Genomic DNA, 17,697 nt, shown 5'->3' with positions numbered 1-17,697 from the left:
CTAAAGGACACAATGTCAGAACGTGAGGAGAAAAAGGAAAGGGCACAGAAGATAAACAGTTGACTCATGTTTGATAATAACCCATGATACATAAACACATCCACCCAGTCATTAGGGGAGAGGACTCTCGCTCTGTACAGTGGAGAGTTTAGTCCTGTCCTGCCAGCACTTCAAAGGCATAGTTCATCCAAAAATGAAATTCTCATCATTTACTCACCCTCATGTCATCCCAAACATGACTTTACTTCCGCAGTGGAACACAAGAGACGTTTAGCAGAATGTGTGGAAAACAGCAGTGCGGTAGACGGTGAAAGAATCTGGTGATTTATACGGTTTAGCTATAAAAAAAGACACAAAAAGCAGCATTAAAAACCTTAGTTAACTTGAACAATACTTCTACAGCATTAATCGTAGTTAATTTATACAAATACATTTTTAAAATCAAGTTACATTTTTTTTTAACATTAATGACCTTTGAACTAACAATAACAGAAAATGTAATTTTATTAAATAACATTAACATAGATTAGTAAATGTTGAAAAATATATTGTTCACTATATTTTTGTTAATACATTAATGTTAACAAATGAGACCTTATTTTAAAGTGTTACAATAAATATTCAATATTTACTAAAAGTGAATCAAACATTAGATTTCCCTTCTGCATAGTTTTCAGATCTAATTCATACTTACATTTCAGCCGGTTTGTCTCAAAGATATAGTTTCAGAAGATACATGGACTTTCGACATTTAAAAACAAAACATTTTGGTAGAATAAATAAGTACATTTCAGTTTTCCAAAGAATTTAAGTGATAATTCAAAACAGGTTATTTTAGTTTTTAAAATGGTCAAAATGTATTTTAGAATATAAAACATAAGTAACATTTTTTTTTACAGATTAAAAACAGTTTAAAGCCAACATAAAAGCATTAACAAATATTTAAGTAAACTTTTCAGTTTTCAACTTAATCGCACACTTTTCTCCATCCAATACATTTCACATGGATAAAATTCTCCTTCACAGAACATCTGTCACTCAAAAACATCATGTTATGGAAGTAAAACATCTTGCAAAGTTATGTTGACCTTAAAAAAGCTTTTACTGTGGTAAAACTATTTAAAAATACTAATCAAACAAACTTTTAATCAATAATTCTAGAAACCATCGTTGAATTGGCAGTCAATGAACTGAACACAACATCAGAAGATTATAAAAATGATTTATTTAAATTCATATATAACATGCACAGATACATACTAAAGACAGGACACAAAAAATACCTAAAAACACACACATAAATCAAGCCTGTACAGTCAAACAGAAGGTCTGGCACCACATGACCACAACATCAGCTGATCTCTGGGGTGAAGGGCTGTAGACGCTCTACAGGATGAAGGTCTGGCAAGGTATTTGGCACCAAACTGGCTGAGAACACGGTAAAACTCACGTTTACTCAAGGGATGTGAAATTCCACTGTGTGTGTGGATGCAAAGCACGCATATGTGTGTCCAGAGTTTCCGTGGGCAGTTTGGGAATCATTCCCAGCATGCAGTGGGCCTTTATGACAACAGGGTGATGAGGGCATCCAGAAACTTCCCTCTGTCCTCCATCTTTAGCTCTATAACTGTGCAGAGAGAGAGAGAGAGAGGGAGAGAGGGAGAGAGGGAGAGAGGGAGAGAGGGAGAGAGGGAGAGAGGGAGAGAGAGAGAGAGAGAGAGAGAGAGAGAGAGAGATCTTCATATAACCTGTTGTGGGATGTTGATAAATGTACATGTGTGTGTGCGTGTGATGTGTGTGTGTGTGCGTGTGATGTGTGTGTGTTTTGGGGTCTGGCAGAACTGAAGGCATTTGGCACCAAACTGACAGAAATGATGGGAAACTGTATGAATATAACGGATCAGTTAGGCCGTTGTGCAGCTCATGTGTGTGTCAAATAACTTGAGTGTAGGGCTGTGCGAATAAATCGTAATTGATTTTCGATTTCGGCTTGCAACGATTATGAAAACAACATAATCGAGGTAAAACGATTATTGTGCGGCTGCCAAATAAGTGAGTGTTTTAAAATGCAGTCTACTGTTGCTAAACTGCAGGACATGTTTGAGATTAAACAGTGTTTAAAGTAGAGCCCGACCGATAAAGACCGATTTTTAAGGCCGATAGCATTACAAATATTTGGTGATTTAAAAATCCGAATTTAAAAAAACTATTATTATTAATATTGACAGTAATAATTAAAAAAAATCAATGATGATGATATTATTATTATCATTTGTATTATTATTAAACAAGACAAAGGTGTGTGTGTGTGTGTGTGTGTGTGTGTGTGTCCCTATTGCCTTTCCATTAGTTCAAACAGTAGAGCGTTGGTGCTTGCAACATTTTATTTATTTAATTATTTATTTTAAATATTCATTTATCGGCCATTATAAATGCCGATACCGATAGTTTGGAAAATGCCTAATATCGGCCGGCCGATATATCGGTCGGGCTCTAGTTTAAAGCTCATTAAGCCACAAAAGAGACACTGTTCCCAAGGTGGCTTTCTGTGTGCAAAATTACTTTTTGGAGAGTATTCACATAAACACGGTGGGTTATATCTTAAGTAAATGTTGTGTAACAGTATATTGGATCTATGCATTAGCTCTTAAAGGGACAGCAGCCTAATAAACCTGCTGCAGTCTGTCATTAATGATAATCAAACAACAAATGACAAAGGAAAATCACTCACTGATCTTGACTGAATACCATAAGTAGCTTTAATAAGGATTAATCTATATTAAATGTACAGTAAGACTATGAAGTGTTATTTTACATTTGATTATTCAATATGAACACCACTGTTAGTACAAAACTTAACACTTTTTTTTAATTTGCATTTTCATTCTGTTGCATTTATTTGGTTTGTAATTCATTTCTTTGTTCTTATTGTTTTCTGACTGTTTACCTTTTTCTTACATTAGTTAACACAGTATTAGTTTTTGCTGAAGTATCGATATTTGTGAAAATTCCACTGATATTTAAAATTACTTATCGTGTAATAAGACTTATATCGCCCACCAATAATCGTGCTAAATAATCATGATTTCAATATTGACCAAAAATAATTGTGATTATGATTTTTGCCAGAATCCAACTTGAGTGTTAATATTACATGATTAATGCAACCTGTTCTGACAACAACACAAAATTCCTTAAATCTTCCATGTAAAATTACCATAATTTATTCAACATTTGGCTTTGAAGTTAAACTCAAGTTAACACCAGTGTCCTGCAGTGTGACATGATGTGCTCCATTTTTTTATAACAAATAATTGATAAATGAATGAAAATTATAAATTCTAACAATAACAATAATAATAATGAAATAACTTTTCCCTAAATATTTACTACTTTCATGATTTTGCATCATTGCAAATTCAGATCCAAACTCTTGGTCACAGAAACTCTGGGCTGCTCTGCCCTCTAGTGGTTGACATGAGCTGTGTGAGATCATGTCCCATGATGCAGTGGTGCAGCGACTGACCTGAAGTGTCGAAATGATCGTGTAGAGTTCTGGAGCTGGTGCTCTCGGCTGCCTTTTCAAACGCCCGGCCAAAGAAACTTGAGGGAAAAGAAAAACGCTGATGTAATTTTTGATTGGAGTTTTAGCATTTTTCAGAGAAGAAAAGGGGCCGAATGCGAGTCTCTGTTTAAAAGCAATGAACAAACTCACTTTTTCTTGTCAGAGGTGTCTGATTCTGGTGGAATTCCCAGGACGATCACAGTCCCCTTCTCCACATCCAGAGGAGCGGCCATTATCAACGGCAGAATCTTACAGCGTTTGTTCCTCGTCTAACAGAAACACACTCATGAGAACAGCCGTGTCCGATCATCACATGTGCTGAACTCCAACATTTTTCTGGCTTTAGCAGCTTAATGTGACTTAACTCCACAGACACATCCATTGACTTCTTTCATTGAGTATTTTTTGCACACATGCACTTACGGAGCAGACGAAGGCTTTGAGCAGATATTTGCAGAGGAGTGTCAGAGCCAGAGGTTTAGAAAACAGCTTCACATCTGGTGTTCCCTACAAACACAAGACACACTTCATCAACTTGTTTTCAACACAATATAATGAATTACTGTCATTATTCACCCTCATATCATTCCAAACATTTCATTCATCATTCCAAGATTTTATACTACTACTATACTCTTTGTATATATAATGAGAGACTTTCATTTGATCTGTTTTATGCATGTATAAAAACTGTTATAAATAAAATATATATACATATGGGGTAAAAAAAATATGGGGAATTGGGCAGTCGAGGATTAAATAAATATAATTTTTTTATTTTACTGAATTTAAGAAATATATATTACTACAGGAATAACACTATTGTGTTATTATACTAAAATAGAGTATATTATATTATACTATATTATGTATAAAATAGTGGTATTATATACCAGTCTATAAAATCAAGTATATAATAATACAAATTTTATTGAAATCAAATCAATAAATAAATAAGTAATAATGCTATTAGTTGTACTATACAAATGAGTATTTAATAATCAATGTTTATTTATAAAATTATAAATTTATATAACTCAATTAATAATACAACTGTACTATAAAATAGAGTATTTAATAGTTATTTTTTATTTTATAGTAATAATACTTTTGCACAATAAAAATTTAGAGGAAGAGGACATGGAGAAGGATACAAATGACCCAAAAATCCCAGCACAAACCCAGAGACACCAGCTACTTTTACATGGATACCTTTTGTTTTAATTGGAATTAATTAATTCCGATTGATAAATCCGAATGTAGTGTTTACATGAATGTTAAAAAAAAGTGATCGGGTTGATGTGTACACTTATGTCACGAGCTTCCGCACACTGCACAAATGCACGGTGCTGCTTATATTCATCAAGCAGTAAAAACACCCCTTCCCGCACCCAAAACAAGGTGTGTGTGGATGAGAGTCCGATGTAAAGGACTGCTGGGACGACACTGTCCTGAGTGGAAGGAGAATTTTTGAATGACACGACTATATTCACACTATATTAACAACAACAGCTCATATATAGCTTGCATATACTCAGTACTTTCCCGTGTCAGTTTTCAATCCTATCAAGTGTTTACACGACCTCTCGATTGGATCACAAAAGGTTTAGACCACTGAAAGCTGCTTATTTAAAAGAGCAGTGCCACACTTCAAGCACTGACAATAGACTAAAACTTATTTTTAGACGTTGACAGTCACTGAGAAACTGTGCTACACTTCATAATGGTAAACCTGAAGCCGTTAGATTTGTCCCACACCTCCAGTAAATGGCAGTAGAGGAAAGGCCCCTGTGAGAGTATGAGGTTCGTGCAGATGCAGCTCGCCACCGTCTGCTGGATGGCCTTCAGTTTCCTCTTGGCCAGATCGATGCCTAAATGCAACCGTTCCAGATTACTCCTACAGAGACACAAGACAAAGACGAGTCACTGAGTAAAACGGTCCTTAAGAAACTACACAGACACATTACAATATCTATGAAACTGTTAAAGAGACGGCCCAGCCTCTTCATACCAGTGCTATTTTAGCATCATTGAGATACTAATATAGCTTATTTTAATATATATATATATATATATATATATATATATATATATATATATATATATATATATATATATATATATATATATATATATTCTGAATTATATTTTACTTTTGTATTTTCTGTATTTTTGAAGTTTTGCTTCGTTTGTCATACTAGTAATTTTTTTAAAATGTGTTTATGTAGTTTTTAATTTTTATTTCAGTTCTAGTTTGTTATTTTAGTCTTGTTTATCAAGTCGAACTAAATAAAACTAGTAATGTTGCTTTAGCAACTAGCTGAAATAAAATATGTTTAATTTTAATTTTATTTCAGTTAATATTTTATTTTATGCAACAAAAAAAAATTATAAAAAAAAGTATATATATATATATATATATATATATATATATATATATATATATATATATATATATATATATATATATATATATATATATATATATATATATATATATATATATATACACACACACTTTTTTAATGGTTTTAGCTTTAGTTAAATATAATAGCCCTGCTTTATACCTGGACAGACAGTCCAGAGCTTTGATGAAGTTGTCCGCTGGCGTTTCATCCTTCTCCACGTTCTCCAGCAAGGCGGCCGCAGCGTGAACCACATCACTGGCCAGGAACCGGTTCTTAAAGCCAAAGTGTACACCGAACGTCTGAACACGGATGTCTCTCATCCTGAGGTGGAAAAAACAAAGCAAACCATTAAACATGTGACAGATACAGATTACAACAAGCACAATCTTTCATTTGACTCCCTCTCACCCAAATTTATTGGCCGATTCCTCGATGACTTCGCGCAGGTTCTCTTTAATCGTCATATCCATGGAGTTAAACTTCTGCCGCACCTGCTTGAGTGGAAGACTGAGGGAAAAACAATCATTAAAAGCATATTTTCAACTCAAGTCTGAATCACATGTATACAATGTATTCTATATATTCTATATTAAAGCAAACCATTTACACACGTCACAGTTAATCAACTTGCTCAATAAACGATAATATTCTAATTAAAGGGTTAGTTCACCCAAAAATGAAAATTCTGTCAGTAATTACTCTCCCTCATGTTGTTCCAACCCCGTAAGACTTTAGTTCATATTCGGAACACAAATTAAGATATTTTTGATTAAATCTGAGAGCTGTCTCACTCCTTCATAGGCTACTATCAGAACGTAGGCTCACTATTGGCCAGCATCACACACATGACCAGCGTCGGCCAATAGTGAGCCTCCGTTCTGACGTACAACCCAGAAGTGCTGCGCTGTTACACTACGTCAACTCACTCAGAGGAACACACAAAAGAAAATGAAGAGTTGAATAAAGTCGTTATTTTGGGGGGGGGGCTTGCGCACAAAAAGTATTCTCGTCACTTGATAAACTTAAGGTTGAGCCACTGTAGTCACTTGGACTATTTTAACAATGTCTTTACTAACTTTTCTGGGCCGGCAAGTTTCAATTACATAGAAGCCTATGGAGGAGTGAGCCAGCTCTCAGATTTCATCAGAAATATCTTAATTTGTGTTTCAAAGATGAACGAAAGTCTTAACAGGGTTGGAACAACATGAGGGAGAGTAATTACTGACAGAATTTTTGGTTGAACTAACCCTTTAAGCATCTTAATCATATTTCTACTGCTGGCATTTAAAAAAAACATGTTTAAGCAGGGGAAAAGCATGCCATAAATGTGATCAAATCACTGTAAAGCATGGCTTCTTTTGGGTCATTGCTTTAGCAAAAACTTGTTCATTAACACATGAACCAAAGTGTTTTCTTGCCCATTGAGATCTGGAAGAATAAGACCCGTCCACTCACCCCATGTCAGCCAGGAACTCCTGCAGTTTCTTCTGTCCGTTGATGGACCAGAGTTTGAAGCTGCAGGAGGTGTAGCAGGAGTTACAGATGCTCTCGTACAGAGACCAGTGCTGATACAACACCAACCTCAGACTGACACACGGGGTCAAGGGTCAAACACACTCATTACACACACAGTTCTTCATCACGCATGTTCAAAATGACATTCCACCTACGATTTGTGAAAGATAGCAGCATGCATTATGTATATTGTGCACATTATTTCTATATATGAAACATTCTAATTTGCGAGAGCACACCATAATGCAAAAGAGCTTTTTACACAAAATTAGATGCAAAAGAACCCAAGATAACTAGAGTCACTGAAATTAAACATGCATCGTAATGAGGTCATTAAACAGCACAATAGTATGCAGTAACTAGCACTGGTATTTGGTATTGAACATCACACATTCAAACATAATTTCACATCATGTGGAGAAGGATACTCATATTCAAAGGAGATCCTCATGCAGTCGATGGACAGCGAGTTTTCCTCATCCTCATTTCGATGGTTGTGTCGGGACACGTGGCGCTGTAGGGTGGCGATGTCTGTCACATATTTCATGCTGTATGACGGAGACACACGGGTTACTTTGAAACTCACTGCTTCAGAAGTCATGAGATGTTTTGAAGAGGTTGATTATGCCGATACGAGATAAGAGTGAGATTCTTACTGTGGGATTTTATCATGGACCCATTGATCTGTCAGGCCAATGACACTCCACCTGCCAATCAAGAGTCAGTTTTCAGTTCGCAGAACACATCTACGGCACTACTGCAACTTCTTAGAGGTAATATTAGATAGGAAGCTCACCACAGCATGTCTTTGGTGTCTTTAGACATGACCCAGGCCAGCTCAAACATCACCAACGCTGCCTGTAGACAACAGAATAAACCGGTTCACACACTGCAGCCAACAAATATTATATATATATATATATATATATATATATATATATATATATATATATATATATATATATATATATATATATATATATATATATATATATATATAAAAAGAAAAGCATATTCACCAAGTAGTAGAACTGAGCAAATCATTGAGTATTTAATTATGGCATTTAACCATTTACAAATATTTAATGACTGAATGCTACAAGTTCACATTATAGACTTCAATCACATCCTTTTGAAATATATAAATCACATTAGGCCGTATCCAGTTTTCAACCTAAAATTGATGCAACAATTCATAAAAGTTTATGAAAGTTGTAAATAGCACTTTATTTGCTTTATTGTTATATTAGTGAATATTTCAGAGCAAAGAGCTAAATATTGTCAAAAGAGATATATTTTTTTATAGCCATTTTTAGCCTGTTTTTCACCCCAAAATTGATACAATCATTCACAAAAGTTTATGAAAGTGCCACAAGTTTTAGCAAATATGTATGTATATAGCTGTTCAAATATTCTTTTTTCTTAATAGCCATTTCATCAGCTTTATTAACCATCTAAAAGCCTCTTTATGTAAATCTGTTGAAGTCACAAATGCATTAAAGCATGAACATGAGCATTTCAAAATCAGACCATATGAAAACATGATCATAGTTACTCACTGATGTTCCATGGAACTCATACTGCTCGTAGTCAAACAGGATCTCTCTCCTGCAAAACACAAACACACACTAAACAATGTACTTATCACACAAAAATGTTTCAACATTGCTCATTTTAATTTTGGAGTAATTGTTATGTTTATATTTAATGACCTTCGAGCTTCCCATTCCCGTCTGGCACGCTGTCGTTCTATTCTCCTTTCCAAAGCGCCCTGAAGAAGTTAATACAGACTTTACAAACCTTGAGTATAAAGAATCCATCTACTCATAATATGCATGACATAAATATGAAAGCATGCCTCATCATATCGCCTCCGTTTCCCAGAAGGCTCTGCGCTTCCATCGCTTTCATTTCCAGAATCATCGCCGTCTCTTTCTTCATCATCATCATCATCACGGAAGATGTCATCATAGGACGGAACACCAAGATCGTCATCTTGCTTTATCAAGAGCTTAATCTATAGCAGTTCATGTAAAGAAATAATTTATTAATAACTGCATATTTGCAACAGGATGCATCAGAGCTAATAAAGTGCTGAAGATTTGTACTTGAGAGTCATTGTAGACGTTGACCACGTCAACAGGTCGGTGTGTATCACAGATGAAGAACACAGAGTCTTCCTCAGGCTGAAGAGTCTCCAGCAGGTCCACATTTGCTCCACAGTTTATCAAGACAAAATACTGGTACTAGAAGAAGAAACATACATATACACAGCAATTGCTTATAGATTAGACTCAAAAGCTGAGGACTAATGCCCAAATAACAGTCTATAGTTATATATATATATATATATATATATATATATATATATAGTTGCCGAACTAAACAGCATTTATGGCAGAGCATAAAGTGGTACCTGTTCTTTATGCTCCATAAATGCAGTCCCTAAATCCTGCCATCCTGTCACAGGAACCAGCGTGTATTGGACTTGATCACAGTGAAATAGAGCCTGGATGGAAAAACATGGACAAACATTTGGAACAAAAAATGCTGAACACTTTTGAGTAAATATTGAGTGAAATGTTTCATTTAAAAACATCTCATTTGCAATCATTAAATTGTATTATGTATTATTTGGGCAGCCCTCTCTCTAGAGCAGGAGTTTTCAAACAAATAATGATAGAAATATATGAATAAAATTTGATTTAAAATAAATAATACCTCTAACAGTACAGCACTACAGTGCGTTGAAAAACACTACAGTATAATGTAATAGAAACTAAATATTTTACACATATCTATAATATACATTTTTCACAGTATTAATTGGGTCTTTATGCATGCAAATACATGTCTGCCTTTTAAATTTTGCACACAGGTGTCTGTAATGTGGCATCTAAAAGATTGAAACTAAAAAAAATATATTTCAGTCAACCATTAGTTTATGAATGAACGATAATATGCACTGCAGTATATAAACATCTGAATATCTACACCACATATTAATACTAATGTTGTTGTTTTTTTACACTATTACATAATAATGTTTGCACATGCGTAGGTTGTTGTAGGTGTCCTGTAAAAAGTATCTTGTGTATTGAATATCTGTGTATGTTTACTATCAGTTCAATGTTGCTGTTATTGTAGTATATGAATTTATAATGATATGACAAACCTGCAGAACCTTACAGGCACACAAGGCATCAATATCAGGAGACACGAGCAGGGCCACTCTCTGAATATATAAAAACAAGAGACAAGTCTGAGAAAGTCAAAGTACTTTAACAATATATATATATATTAACTTCAACAATACAGTAACTACAATACACAAGCAACAACATATAGAATAGAATAATTATAATAAATTAATATATACTATATAACATCAAATATTAAAACATCAACAGATAATGGTAGTATTAATAGTGCTTTTCAATACTAGCTATTTATATTAACTGTAAATATGAACAGTATGGGGGTCTTAAATGACTCCAGCAACCAAACCCAGACAAAACAGCTATTACGCACCTGATTAACGACAACATCATAAAATTCCTTTCGAATATCGGTCACAAACATGTTAAAATATAAGATTATAAAGTTTAAATGTATAAAACTATCCCTTTTGCGCCCGTTGACGTTTTAAAACTCTGTCCTTGTTTAAAACTCAGAGTTTCCGTGTTTCGTCTGTGGCGCCAAATTTGCTTGTTGTGTATTTAGTACGCCCTTTGTAGAAATAACCAATTGAATAACGACTTACAGTGACGGGCAGACACATTAGCCAATGGTGTGCGACAGCGAGCGGCTCTTCTGTCCAATCGGAAACATCGCCTGGCAGGTCAAAACATAGTACAGAAATACGGTGATAGAAAAACAAAATGAATCTCGATCTCTTTTTAAACACATTTTTACAACTTATTTATAAGTTATAATAGATTCTTATAATATGGATTTAACAAATGTTATGCATAGGGCGTGACCCAAGCTTGAAAGAGAGATGTGATTGGCTAAAGTTCGGTTTGATGGTTTGTTGTTTTGTTGCGTCACGTCCTGCTACTCGAAACGCACTTCCCACTGAAAGGAGAGCTGCTGTGTTTCTGTTATTGAGTTGTCATCAGTATTCTTCTCATCATCGCTGAGGTTCTGCTGTCAGGCAGATAAACAGCTAACATGGTCTGTACTCGATTTTAAGCTACCTTTAAATTTGCCTTTTTAGCATTATGTCTTTTACTGTTCTAAACCGGCTAGCTAATGCTAAGCTAAAAGCAGTAGAAAGCTGCACTGTCACTGTGGTACAAATCATAAGATATTTGTTTATTATTAAACTGACATTTAAGATTATTCGTTCAGCAGAAGATTCTTCCAAAGAGATTTACATGAAAGGAATATAGGAATACTATAGCAAACAATTCTGACTAAGGAGACAATAAGTGCAGCAATAAAAGTTCCATTATTATTAGATGTTATTAAACTCTCTCTCTCTCTCTCTCTCTCTCATATATATATATATATATATATATATATATATATATATATATATATATATACACATACATACATACATGTCTAAGTATATAAAACCATGCATTCTTCAAGGTTTTTGTATTCAATATAATATATTTCTGTCCTCTTCCTCCATCAGTTCTCCTTCAACATGTTTGAGCCCCATGTGGGCCGGGGTTTCCAGAACCGTTTCTCCGCTCAGTACCGGTGTTATTCTGTGTCCATGCTGCCAGGGCCCAACGACCGCTCAGATGTGGACAAAGGAGGAAAGAGTATGTCTTGGTCTATAATACTGGAAAGATGTTTCCACATGGCAAGAAAAGCTTTGTGGAACAGGATTCATTTAGTAGATCTTGGGTTGTATTTCACTGAACTAATGCAGATGTCATGTTGTATTTTCAGTAATTATGCCCCCGTCTGCTTTGGACCAGCTGAGTAAGTTACATGCAGTTTATTAAATATGAAAAACCGTCCAACTTAACTCTCTCCTGTGTATTGATTTCACATGTGGTCTGTGTTTCAGGCAGACTTAACATCACATATCCCATGCTGTTCAAACTCACCAACAAGAATTCAGACAGAATGACACACTGTGGCGTTCTGGAGTTTGTGGCAGATGAAGGCATCTGTTATCTCCCTCACTGGGTATAACATATACACAGATCTACTGCTACTGGATCTGATTTGCTTTAGACACGTTATTATTCAGGACATTGTCGATCATGTTTTATTGTGTTTTCAGATGATGCAGAACTTATTGTTGGAGGAGGGCGGTTTGGTCCAGGTGGAAAGCGTCAATCTCATGGTGGCCACATACTCAAAATTCCAGCCGCAGAGTCCAGACTTCCTGGATATCACGAATCCTAAAGCTGTGTATGCTAACATAACACACCTTTTACACTAAAATATATATTTAACATCATAACAGCTAATATCTAGATCTCAATGTGCAATATTTATTTTCTTTTTTTTTCAGATTAGAGAATGCTTTGAGAAATTTCGCCTGTTTGACCACAGGCGATGTGATCGCTATCAATTATAATGAAAAGGTGATTGTCTGTTACTCAGTATAATGATTAATGTGGGAAAAACCCTGATACACTAAGCCAGACATTTCTGTCTTCCAGGTCTATGAGTTACGTGTCATGGAGACCAAACCAGACAAGGCTGTGTCCATCATTGAGTGTGATATGAATGTAGGGATGCTTATTTTATTCAGTTTACATAATATATGAACTCACCTAACCCTACCGACCAAACGTTTGGGGTCAGTAACACTTTGTTTCTGAAAGAAAGAAAGAAATCTATACAGGAAGGATGCATTAAATTGATCAAAAGTGACAGTAAAGACATTTATAATGTTTCAAAATATTTCCATTTCAAATGCTGTTCTTTTGAACTTTCTATTCATCAAATAATCCTGAAAAAAATGGTTCACGGTTTCCACAAACATATTAACTGTTTTCAACTGATGATGAACAAATGTTTCTTGAGCTGCATATTAGAATGATTTCTGAAGGATCATGTGACTGAAGACTGAAGTAATGATGCTTAAAATTCAGCTTTGATCACAGGAATACATTACATTTTGAAATGTATTGTAAAAATATTTCACAAAATTGCTGTTTTAACTATATTTGATCACATAAATGCAGCCTTGGTGAGCAGAAGAGACTTAAACATTATAAAGAATCTTTATATTTACACAATACCTCAGTGTATCTCTAATTACACGATATTTCGTCCATCAGGTGGACTTTGATGCTCCTCTTGGTTACAAAGAACCAGAGAGACACATGCAGAATCCTGAGGAACCAGCGGTATGTTCTGTCCTTCACATTATAACTCAGTATTTTGATTAAAATGCACATAAATATCATTCTTACTAATCCTGTGTTTGTCATTCGGCTATAGGAAGAGGAAACGGATCCCAGTAACTATGACGTGGACTTTGGCTTCAGAGTAAGTCAAACAATGATTATCATTACTGCTGTTTCATGCTCCTTCAATGTTATGAAACCATATGTTAAGAATTGGTGTCTTTACTTCCCGTTTCTCTCCACAGGCCTTTACAGGTTCTGGGAATCGTCTAGATGGGAAGAAGAAAGGCATTGAGCCCAGTCCAGCACCCCTCGATCCCAGTGACATCAAACGGTACCTGCCTCAGTCGGACCCAACCACTTCACTCTCACTGCTAAACTGTACGTTTTAATATTTGCTGTTTTTTAATTCACACAGAGGAATTCCTAACTACGAGTTCAAAGTCGGAAAGATCACCTTCATCCGAAACGCCAGACAACAGCCGCGCAGATTTGACATTGTGAGTGAAATTACAGGGCAAATAATATTTAGGGTTTAACAAAATCAACGTCTCAGGTTGTCACAAATTTAGTTTAAATTGCCAGCATTAAGTGTTTTTGCAAATCTCTTGTCTTATTTTAATCTTATATTTATTTGTCTCCAGGATGACATGGCCACTAACTTCATTGCGTTCTCTGGGGAAGGACAGTCCCTGCGCAAAAAGGGCAGAAAGCCCTGATTACACAAACACAGTTGACCAGGACACATCAGAAACTCCACTGCTGTTTGGTTATTTGTGCTGTTTTTGAACTACGATACACTCAACATGAATGGATTTCCATTAGGATCTTCCTCTGTACATTACAACTGTTGTTTTACAAAAGATTTGACATACTGAATCCCCTCTTTTTCATATATTAGTAAACACAAAACAGTGACCAAACACATTTATATGCACAATACTTCAAATAATTTAAATAAAGATTACCCTGCTATTCATCAGACTTGCTCTTTATTCACTCTAGGATGAGTTGTTGTCATCAAGCTTTTGTTTTCTGGTTCTGTCATTGACATTGCTTTACAAAACATGACATTATCTGTTCATATGACTAAAGATTGTCTTGTTTATATTAAAGGAATGTACTGTGTTAGTACATCTTGACATGCTGTCAATTACCACAGAAATTAATTTCAACGCACTGTTGAATTGCAAGTATAGCCAAAAAGACAGTATTATGTTAACATCAATCCAGCATGTTAAAATGGCAAGTTCCACTGTTAAAAACAATTTTGCAGCTCAAATAATGTTGTACGCAGCATTAATGTGGTTTTTTAAAAATGGCACTTCTATTTTTTAACCTTCTCAAACACCCCCATGGACGTAATTATGAGTGCATCACGATACGTTTTAACTTGTATTGAATGCAGATCATTACTTTTAACAACCATTAAAGATGAATTCACTAAAACAAACTGAAAGCATTTAATATCAATACAAATTGATGGTTTCATGACATGTTAAAAAGAAAAATGAGTATGTTTCAACTTCAGCAGTGCTTGATGTATTGTAAGCCACAGGCAAAGCTAAAATATATCCATGTCGTTAAGAGAAATTCTGAAAAGTTACAACTGACCCATCAAAAAGACAACAGAACGAGGCCAGTTAAAAAGTGTATTGTCTTTCATTCCATTTGACCAGTGCTGTCGATACACACAGTACTCAGAATAAAAACAGCTATTGTTATGACCCATGATGCCACTTGAGCATTTGAAACTCAGTGCTTTCGTCAGATCAAGCTTCATTCAGCAGCTCAGTTATCAGAGTTGTACTTCCAGACGGCGAACTCTCCGTTGTCACTGCAGGTGGCCAGCAGTCCCGTCTGCTTCGGATTCCAGGCCACGCAGTTGACGTCCTGATTGTGGGCTTTGGGCACGTGGGCCGACAGGAAGAAGATGGGCTGCTCTGGGTCGGCAGTGGGGTCTTCTCTGAACACACGCACTCCATCATCGCCGCACGCAGTGGCCAAGGCACCGGTCAGACGACACCTTGACATTAGAAGGATTACAATAATACAAGCGTCACTTCTGAACTCACAAATGTCATAACCATTGCACCGTCTCGGGGCTTGTGCAGTATTTAATGGTGATAATTTAACCAACTAAAGATAATTTAAGAAATAAATTGAGGGGGAACATATGCTCTTCATTTTTGTTATTCATCATATTCGATAAATCAGGCTTTTATGGCTCATATATTATACAGTGAAAATATGGAGCTCATACTCGAGGAGTAAAAAACACCTCAATTTTATTCAGAGGCTCAAACTGAGCAAAAATATGCAATTTGGTGCAGATGCTGATATTTATATGGCCAAAAAGATGAAATTCTGATGCTTGTAATGTAAATCAGTGAGATATTTATAACAGTACAGCAGATACTTACATAAAATGCATATAAATATCAGCTCTCACTCTATATCTGCCAGTAATGTCTCAGTAAGATGATATTTAAATGCTTAAATATACGATCAAAGCTCTGGATTTTTAAAACATATAATGCAATACAATAATGATTGAGATATGAACAAATAAACCTTCCTCAAAAGCCTGATGATCATATTTGAGACACATTTGAACATGATTTTTTTGGCAACTATGCATGGATAATCAAGTAAACCTCAGTTGCTTCAGTCCAGTATGTGTTCACCTTGACATATTACTAACAATATAAAAGGCCACTAAAAGGTATATAAAAGGCCACTATATAAAACACTAAAAGGCCTTTTACTTGCTAAAAATATATAAAATATCAATCAGATGACAGAAGGCATGTAGTACATTGTGTGCAACAGGTTTTCAAATATAATAAAGTAGGCTTTATAGGGTTAAAATACAAATTTCATCAGATGTCCAGTACTTTTTAATTAATTTTACAAACATTATCTCTGCTCCCAACCACTAAAATCCACCATTGCTTTACAAAAAACAAAACACGACAAAAGAATCCATCATGCAACATTTAATGGCATAAATGTTTAGCTTCCATTTTAGACATTTTTAATGTCTTAATTTGCAGAAAGGCGTATTTAAGACTTCAAGATGTTTTTAAAACCAGCAGAAACCCTTTTGACCAAAATAACACCATGCATCTTACCATGCTACATCATATACTGTTCTCCCGTGGAATCCAGACAAGGTGCATACACACTTCCAGGACTCTTCTGTTGAACCTGCAACAAAATCACTATCAAATTCAACCCAGCAAAATCTAGACTACATTATTTTAAACCTGCTAAATATTTAAAATATCAATAGAGTAAAACTGTACAGGAGAAACCCTAACGCTCTCACCATCTCCAGCCGTCGACTCCTTCCAGATCTTCACGGTACGATCATCGCTACAAGACGCCAATCTTCGTCCCTCAGGGTCAAAGGTCAAACTCCAGACAGTGGATTCGTGTCCCTCTAGAGTGGCTCTACATTCCCAATCATCATCTTCCTCTTTATAAATGCACACTTTGTTGTCATAACTGGCGGATGCAAGAAGCTGCAAAAGGAAACGAGTTTCACCCTTAAAAATTAGCTGGTCTATGTGTCTGGAAACATTACGAGAGCGACAGAAAACATCCATGTGAATGTCACACCTCCTGTGTCGGGTGCCAAGCGACATGCTTCACGTCCTGTGTGTGTGAATTCACAACACTTACACACTCGTACTCATCCTCCTCGTCCACTAGAAGAAAAAAAAAGAAGGGGTTTAACACAAATCATTAGTTGTTCCAAACCTGTATGAATTTATTTCTTCTGCTGAACACAAAAGAAGATTTTCAGTTGATGGACCACATTGACTTCCATATGATTTTTCTCCATACTAGGGAAGTCAATGGGGCACATCAACTGTCT

General features: G+C 35.5%; 3 protein-coding genes across 3 annotated transcripts in view; 1 reads left to right on the top strand and 2 right to left on the bottom strand.

Annotated features, from left to right (window-relative positions):
• Positions 1-1,205: 1,205 nt before the first annotated feature.
• cdc45 (CDC45 cell division cycle 45 homolog) lies at positions 1,206-11,203 on the bottom strand. The gene is made up of 18 exons (XM_084087911.1): positions 11,020-11,203; positions 10,664-10,723; positions 9,905-9,997; positions 9,597-9,734; positions 9,347-9,505; positions 9,201-9,259; positions 9,048-9,096; positions 8,285-8,346; positions 8,145-8,195; positions 7,917-8,036; positions 7,429-7,560; positions 6,382-6,480; positions 6,133-6,294; positions 5,324-5,462; positions 3,989-4,072; positions 3,716-3,834; positions 3,527-3,603; positions 1,206-1,627 (listed from the first exon to the last, which is right to left on the bottom strand). Exons 1-18 carry the CDS (start codon positions 11,068-11,070, stop codon positions 1,563-1,565), a joined length of 1,719 nt encoding a protein of 572 aa, XP_083944037.1. The 5' UTR covers positions 11,071-11,203; the 3' UTR covers positions 1,206-1,562.
• A 134-nt stretch (positions 11,204-11,337) lies between these two features.
• Positions 11,338-14,796, top strand: ufd1l (ubiquitin recognition factor in ER associated degradation 1). Its single transcript, XM_084086510.1, has 12 exons — positions 11,338-11,664; positions 12,134-12,266; positions 12,397-12,429; positions 12,518-12,639; positions 12,737-12,867; positions 12,971-13,043; positions 13,122-13,190; positions 13,746-13,814; positions 13,909-13,956; positions 14,060-14,148; positions 14,233-14,314; positions 14,459-14,796. The coding sequence occupies exons 1-12, from the start codon at positions 11,662-11,664 to the stop codon at positions 14,531-14,533; spliced, it is 927 nt and encodes a 308-aa protein (XP_083942636.1). The 5' UTR covers positions 11,338-11,661; the 3' UTR covers positions 14,534-14,796.
• Positions 14,797-15,253: 457 nt separating this feature from the next.
• ciao1 (cytosolic iron-sulfur assembly component 1) overlaps positions 15,254-17,697 on the bottom strand; it is a 7,388-nt gene continuing 4,944 nt past the window's right edge. Inside the window, exons 4-7 of the mRNA XM_084086509.1 lie at positions 17,439-17,527; positions 17,146-17,341; positions 16,949-17,024; positions 15,254-15,840 (exon numbers count right to left, since the gene is read on the bottom strand). Coding sequence (XP_083942635.1) covers positions 15,606-15,840; positions 16,949-17,024; positions 17,146-17,341; positions 17,439-17,527 — 596 coding nt within the window. The 3' untranslated portion in view covers positions 15,254-15,605. The remainder of the gene's footprint in view (positions 15,841-16,948; positions 17,025-17,145; positions 17,342-17,438; positions 17,528-17,697) is intronic.

This window comes from Abramis brama, assembly GCF_963993115.1.
Source record: "Abramis brama genome assembly, chromosome: 16".
In the NCBI taxonomy this organism is placed as follows: Eukaryota; Metazoa; Chordata; class Actinopteri; order Cypriniformes; family Leuciscidae; genus Abramis; species Abramis brama.
Note: the sequence above shows the minus strand (reverse complement) of the source record. Positions and strands in the feature narration are given on the sequence as shown.

What these genes read in the sequence shown, in the direction of transcription:
- ufd1l (XM_084086510.1), top strand. An exon ending in ACGTGGACTTTGGCTTCAGA is followed by an intron (nt 13,957 to 14,059) that starts GTAAGTCAAACA and finishes TTCTCTCCACAG; the next exon opens with GCCTTTACAGGTTCTGGGAA. An exon ending in AGCCGCGCAGATTTGACATT is followed by an intron (nt 14,315 to 14,458) that starts GTGAGTGAAATT and finishes ATTTGTCTCCAG; the next exon opens with GATGACATGGCCACTAACTT.
- cdc45 (XM_084087911.1), bottom strand. Translation starts at nt 11,070, where the DNA reads ATGTTTGTGACCGATATTCGAAAGGAATTTTATGATGTTGTCGTTAAT. An exon ending in GTCCATGATAAAATCCCACA is followed by an intron (nt 8,037 to 8,144) that starts GTAAGAATCTCA and finishes TCCGTCATACAG; the next exon opens with CATGAAATATGTGACAGACA. An exon ending in GACACCTCTGACAAGAAAAA is followed by an intron (nt 3,604 to 3,715) that starts GTGAGTTTGTTC and finishes TTTTCCCTCAAG; the next exon opens with TTTCTTTGGCCGGGCGTTTG.